This window comes from Nanorana parkeri, unplaced genomic scaffold (assembly GCF_000935625.1).
Source record: "Nanorana parkeri isolate BGI_ZX_2015 unplaced genomic scaffold, ASM93562v1 scaffold27, whole genome shotgun sequence".
Classification (NCBI taxonomy): domain Eukaryota; kingdom Metazoa; phylum Chordata; class Amphibia; order Anura; family Dicroglossidae; genus Nanorana; species Nanorana parkeri.
The window spans coordinates 2,548,243-2,555,132 of NW_017306295.1; the positions used below are offsets into that span (position 1 = coordinate 2,548,243).

Below are 6,890 nucleotides of genomic sequence, written 5' to 3' on the forward strand. Positions count from 1 at the left end.
TATATATATATAGAATCTATTTATTCAAACACATCACAAATATCCAGATGTCACCTACCTGTTCTCCCTTTTGGCCCTGTAAAATAAAAATAATATTGTCATTATAAAAGTTAGATGTTAAAAAAACATGAATAAGGCATTTTCACTTATTTAATTACATTTTGCAAAGAGCAGTGATGTGTACTTATATATAATAACTAACTACATATGTTGCATCCCTCTAGTATAGCTTTCAGAAGACAATTTATGTTTAGCTTCATGGGTACTTTACAGTGATATTAAAGTCAAAAGAAATGCAAGCTATTTCAAATGCAGATGATATCACTTGCAATGGATGCTGCTCCTTAATGTTTAAACGTTTAATTTGTTTTGCAGAATCAGTTGGTCACCTTAATACTGGCACTGATATCCTGATAAAGGGTGGCTCCTTTCCTTTACAGGGTCCTGTGGAGCCTCCCTTGTGTGTAGTAGTAAGCTGTGTGTGTTTCCACAAAAAACACAGGCAAAGCAAGGCAAGCCACTGACCCTCTCCCTCCTCCAAGCTAGTAGATGGACAGCTGCTGGAGACTATGCGGTCCCTTGGAGGGTTGGAGCTGATTGGAAACATGATGACTGTAAGTGCTTGGGCGAATACTTTGCTAGGCAATGGATATATATCTGATCTGAATTTATTATTGAATACTACTTTAAATCGCTTCTGCAGGTGGTGTTTTAGCCAAATCATGTCACAGGTAATATAGGCAAACACAGAATCAAGCTGCACACAACATGGTCAACTGTACCTAATGCTATAAAATGAAAGTCACTTGAAAATGGCCAGATCATGTCTACAGGCAAAAGACAACTACAGCCAATAGAAGTCAGGAGGAACTAGAGATCGTTCTTTCTGGAACTACTATTGACTCCTCTTTGACAAGTCATATGTTGGAAGCGTTTGGTAGTTGCTCTGTCTATACAACTCTGACCTTGCCAAGTGTCCATGTTTATGCCCTTCCTGACAAACAGACAAGTCTAAGAGAAGTTAATTCATGTCTGCATTTCCAACTGCCTGCTAAAGTCTGAGGCCAGTCCAAATGTTACATATGCTGCTCAGTGTAAATATTACTTTAGAACATGAAGATGAGCAAGGTCCCACTGGTTCTTCAGGAAGTGTCTCTGGTCCTTGTGGCTCTGGGTTGACAATCTGCAAAAAATAAATACTATTAGTTCTCCATAGAGATGCCAGTAACGTATGTAAGCACAATGTAACACCTTCACCTATGTTCTGTTTCATGTACAGATTTAAGTTTCTTGCTCAAACTCATACACTTTGTTAAACCTTTTGGTAATATTTGAAAAAGCAAATGATAAAAACCAATAACCAGAAAGAATGAATATTTTAAGGATCTGTATATAATAAAGTGAAATCTCAGTATGAGTGCACAGAAAATCACAACCATAATAAAATGGAAGAACAGAAAGTTCTGTACTTCCTGCTTCATATTACCAGTGAACTTGATTAATCTAATGCATGGGAAATAGTATTTTTCTAATCACCTGGTGAAGCAAAGAGTGAATAATAACGAAATAACCCATTCCTAGAACAGATATATTGTTATAGGCCCTTTCTTCTCGAACATTTGTTACATACTAACATCTTACCTCTTCAGCTTCGGTTTTCACTGTTGTTTTGCTCTCAGAACAAATTGTTTCTATCAGCTCTTGAACAATTAGAGGGAAGTCATCAAATGAGCTGACAAAGAATATGTCATCCAGATTACGGTGCATCATGATATTTCTCAGCTCATCCAGATCTGCAGCACCCACACCCACAGCAATCATACGGATCCCTAAAAAATTGTTTCAAGACATTTAAAAATAATTGACTGTTTTGTAAAGTTTGGCATTAAATCTTTTCATATTGTTTAGAAAAAAGAGATTTGCTAGCATCAAAGGAAGAGTGATCATTTAACACTTGTATCCCCATTTAGGAACTTATTCATTAATATTAGTTTAACTATTAATAAATACAGGCAATATAATTGTTTATTATTTTGATGCAATTAGCTCTTGTTTGTCCTCCAGTTTGTAAACTGTTCATCTGCATGTTGCTTAGTTTTGCTAAGGAAATTGTTTTCCTTCCTAAATCTAAAACAATGAATTATGCATGGTTTCAGAGGGGTAAATTGAAATTTGTCTCCTGAAATAGTTAAAAAGACTTTACATAAGCATGCAAGCTTGATCAAGTGTGCAAGTTTACGGTGTTCCTAGCCTATGGACAAGCTTGAGAGAAGTTGAATTGTGTCTGCAAGTCAAACTATGCAGGTGAATGCTGCTCCATAGACTTACCTTGTGTCTCTCCTCATCTCCCGGCCGAACATATGAACTGCGCATGCGCCCGCCCCAAGATCCTTTACGGCCGCCCGAGAAATTTTCCGATGATTGGACGGGAGTGAGCGGTGGAGACACATTAACCCTTTGAAAAAGTTTTTTTTATCGTTTTGCATATATCTACTGCTTGCTAGCCATAGATATATGCAAAAACATGCGAGGGTTTAATAACCCTTTAAATTACCAAGGAAAGCTAAGATAAAAGATTTTTAATTGATACATTTTATTATAAAAATATATGTTCAGAATAAGTACATAATGATATGTACTAGTATAATAGTATAATAATCTAGTTGTTACAGTATTGCAGTATCATAATACTATGATGCTATGTGGTTTGTTTGTTTGTTTGTGGAAGAAAGTCTTGTTTTACCGAAGCAAAAAGTGCTTTATATCAATTACACTTTTCCAGATATGTTTTATCAGATAAGGGAAAGTAACGTCAACATGATGTAATGGATACAATACCTAAGGCATGAGCCACTCTGGACGGCTGCATGACATTGTCCTGTGATTGTCCATCGGTTATCAACAATATCAAATGAGGAGATGATGGCCTCATTCCTTTGGACACCTGGAAGAGCTCCTTCAGAACATGCCCAATACCTCGTCCTGAATGACAAAGACGTAAAAGATTTATATTTCTTTACGACACACTTACGGCACAGACAGGTCCAGACATTCTTTCAGGAAAGGTAGCTACATAATTTTTTATAGAATAATTGGTAACACTAGTATTGCAACCTTGTTTTCTTTATGTTTCTATCCAGCACATGCTTCTCACCTGTCTTGGTGTTTCCTCCAAAATACTGCATGCTTCGAATAGCCTTCAAAATAGAATTCCTGTCCTTATGTTGGTTCAAATGAAATTCTGTTCTCGGTTCTTCACTGTATTGAACAATAGCAACCTAATAAACAATAGGTAATATTCGTCAATTCTGTGAAACAATATAATTTGAGAACATACCAGCTTAACTAAGGTAATTTATGTTCGTCATGCATTAAGACAACATTACACATTTCCCCCCGTATTTGAACCATTCATTAAACAGATACGTATTTGTTAAAGTGTTATGCGAGAGACAACATTTTCCATGCATATAATTAATGTATTTAATAGAAATGCATAATAGTAATGCTTAAGGCAGCATGGCTCTTGGATTTCACCCCTGAATATACACTATATGCCAATATTTCTGGACACATAACCATCACCATATGAGGACATTCTATTCCAAAACCCTGGACATTAATAAACACGTTCTATAACAGCGTCTGCTCCTCTGGGAAGCCTTTCCAGAAGATTTTTTTGTGAGTGTGTATATGTATGGGTATCTGTGCCCATTCATGAAAAAGAGCATTTGTAAAGTCGGGTACTAGACTTACATGAACATGTGTCTCTCTGTAATAGGTAAAGAGTTGCACCGGTAAAGATACCGTTCTGCTAAATGGGTGGAAGAAGCAGATAGTGAAAGCAGATATTACAACAATACATGTACTGTAACTCTAATCCTACCTGTGTCCCCTGGGGTCCAATCTTGGGAAAGTATGAAACGATTCTATACAGGAAGTCTTTGACTTTGTTAAAATTGCTTGGTCCAATGCTGGAAGACTCATCCACAAGAAATACAATGTCAGCTTTCAGCTTTGCACAGACTAAAGAAAAATACAATATTAGTTTTGGGTTTAATTAGTAACCACAATGCTAAGCTTTTTTTAATGTTAAAGCCTAACTGCCGGGAGTTAAAAAAATAATTTAATAGAATAGGAAACATTAACATTTCTGATAGGTTTTTTTCTGTCTGTGACCCTATTGGAAAAACTGTTCCTCAATTCCTGACTTTACACCCATACATCAAACGGAATGGGAGCAGTTCTCGCAAGGAAAAGAAAGCACAGACTGCATTACAAATTCTGACAGATGTTCTAACCCTTCTTCATGCTACTAATATATATTTTGCCTTTTGGCTTTGCCTCCCCATTCTCCATCACTTCCTGTCCTGACAGAAACTGAGACGGAAATCTTCCGAACACAAACACACAAAAAAATACAAGAGGTTCTAACCCTTCCACACAATATTCAAAGCTAAATACAAGGTTTGGGCTGTAGTTGGGCTTTGGTAAAGATAACATTAAATTAAACATTTCTTTTTTGCTATTTCATTGTTGCTATACCTTAAATGGCAATACCTTTCATTTTATTTATATACCTTTTTATTTATATACCTAAAATTTTCTTTGGCTCAATTTATTCTCTAAACAGATTATTACTATTAACAAACCAGTACTATTCATTTTTAAGTCTGACTTTTTGATTTTAAGAAAAACCATATGAAACCATACATATAGAAACAATAATATCAGTTTGTAATGGGTAAACAGTTATGAACTTGTACTATAAAAATATACAAGAATATTTACTCGGCTCAGAAATAAAAGCTGTTGTTCTTCTTGCGGCAGCGCTAGTAAATTTGGCAGCCTCTGGTGGGGGACTTGGCCGTGGATACTCAATAGGTCTCACTGTTGTTGTCCTTTCATTTGCTGTTGTCAGTCTAGGTCCAAGAACGGTAGGAGAAGGTTTTCTCCCTGGTCCAACTGTACCAAAGAAAAAAAACATCTACTGTTTCTTAACTGCATACTGAAACTTTGCAAATGCTTTGCCAATTTAGACTTGTAAACATGTATTTCTATATTTTGGTTTTGCTGGATCATGCTACATGTTTTACACAATCTGTTTCAGATCTCTATGTAATACCTGTTTTTACCCTGCTGCCAAATGGAATCAGACTATACTTACAGTGAACAGTGCTCACATCGTATACCCACCCCAAAACTACACTACAATACCAGATCAGTTTATTTCATATTACAAAAAAAAAAAAGATAAACTGTAATTTTCACCTGCAAAAGTGATAGTGGTAATGTTTATGTCACTTTCTATTCTTGCAGACTGAAAAATCTCAGTTCTAGGAATGAACACAATTAAGAGTTTTAATATCCTTGAAATCTCTGCAAAAATATGGAGATTTTCGTGAAATTTTACCATTTTGGTGAGCTGCACTAGAGTCAATGAGGAAGTCAAATTATAGTGGTTTGTAGAATTTAAGGGTGCAATGGGCTTTAAATGTCCCTTCAACTATCCTGGACCTTTTCTTGTGCCAGAAAATGGGTCTTCATTAGCCTCATTACTAAAGGTTCCTGTTTTTTCACATAAGGAAAAAAGTAATATATAAAAGTTATATATAAAGTTGTATATATTTAGTATACAAATAATGATTAAATACACCACAAACTATAAAAACCACTAATATGGGAATATTTATAAAGTAGTGAATGTAACTTTTTATATATTCAATGCAGATTAATCTTCCTGGGGCATGCTTTTTAAATAATGGAGAGTAATTAACCACCTGTAAATGTTTAGTCACATTTACTGCTTTATAAATATGCCCAATGTGACATAAAAAATAAGCTACACGGGTAGCAAGAAAGTTTATAAATAATGAAAAAAAGAAGAGTATACCTTTTTAAGCAAATTTCACCTGAGCTCTTTACTTATCTGTAATTTTGAACCACAATCACTTCAGCTGCAATTTCTCAACTCACCCCATTATAGGGACCAGTAATTGTCTGATGTATTTGACCATGTCTCTCCCTTATTATTGGAACACAGAACTGTATAAAGGATGCAATTTTAGGAACAGATCTGATAATGCAGCTTGTCCAGTAATGTCTAGCGTGGCATCACAAGGGGGGTGCGGCCCACACCTGGGTGACACCATTGCAGGGGTGACACCAAAATGACTTACAGTCATTTTGCTGTCACCCCCTCTAAAAAGTCGGGCACTCGGTCATGGACTGAGAGCCCAACAGTGTCAGGAGAGAGCAGGGGACCTTTTAAAAGAGAATGTCCCCTTCTCTCTCTGCCGGTGTCCATCACCAAGATGGTCGCAAGCAGGCGTCAAACAGATGGCCGCTCATGCGCGATGATGACACCTGGCCTCGGGACGCCCCTGATGTCTATTCTAAAAGATCTTGAAGGAAGAAGACATCCAGATTAAAAGTAAAACAACTTACGTATGGTTTGGGTTACTACTCTTTCAGGACCTTTCATCTCTCCAAAGAGTGGTTTTATTGTAAAAACATATGTTTTTCCATACTGCAATCCACTTAGTCGAAAAGACCTGTAAGATCCAGTCAACTGCTCCATAGATGAATCCGCCTCTAAGGAATTAAAAAATGTACATGTTTCAGACTTGCTTCTGTTTGCTGCATGTTTAGGGTATATTATTCACATATGATATAATCTCACTGGCAAACTTAGAGTACCAGTTGAAAACCCAGACAAGCACAGGGAGAACATGCAAACTCAATGCAGATAGTGTCCAGGATTGGAACTGAGGACCCTAGCACTGCAAGGCAAAGGTTCTAAAGGCTAAGCCACAGTGCTGCAATAAACAGAAAAAAACACAGCCAACATCATGGTAAAGCTAATCTACAGGCAGACAAATAATATACAG

At 36.5% G+C, this 6,890-nt stretch overlaps 1 protein-coding gene across 1 annotated transcript in view; it reads right to left on the reverse strand.

Moving 5' to 3' along the window:
- Positions 1-6,890, reverse strand: part of LOC108795029 (collagen alpha-1(VII) chain-like) — a 204,348-nt gene that overhangs the window by 163,251 nt on the left and 34,207 nt on the right. The window contains exons 19-27 of the mRNA XM_018566199.1: positions 6,448-6,594; positions 5,272-5,379; positions 4,792-4,965; positions 3,887-4,026; positions 3,155-3,278; positions 2,839-2,982; positions 1,642-1,829; positions 1,106-1,183; positions 59-76 (exon numbers count right to left, since the gene is read on the reverse strand). Of these exons, the coding sequence (XP_018421701.1) occupies positions 59-76; positions 1,106-1,183; positions 1,642-1,829; positions 2,839-2,982; positions 3,155-3,278; positions 3,887-4,026; positions 4,792-4,965; positions 5,272-5,379; positions 6,448-6,594 (1,121 nt within the window). The remainder of the gene's footprint in view (positions 1-58; positions 77-1,105; positions 1,184-1,641; positions 1,830-2,838; positions 2,983-3,154; positions 3,279-3,886; positions 4,027-4,791; positions 4,966-5,271; positions 5,380-6,447; positions 6,595-6,890) is intronic.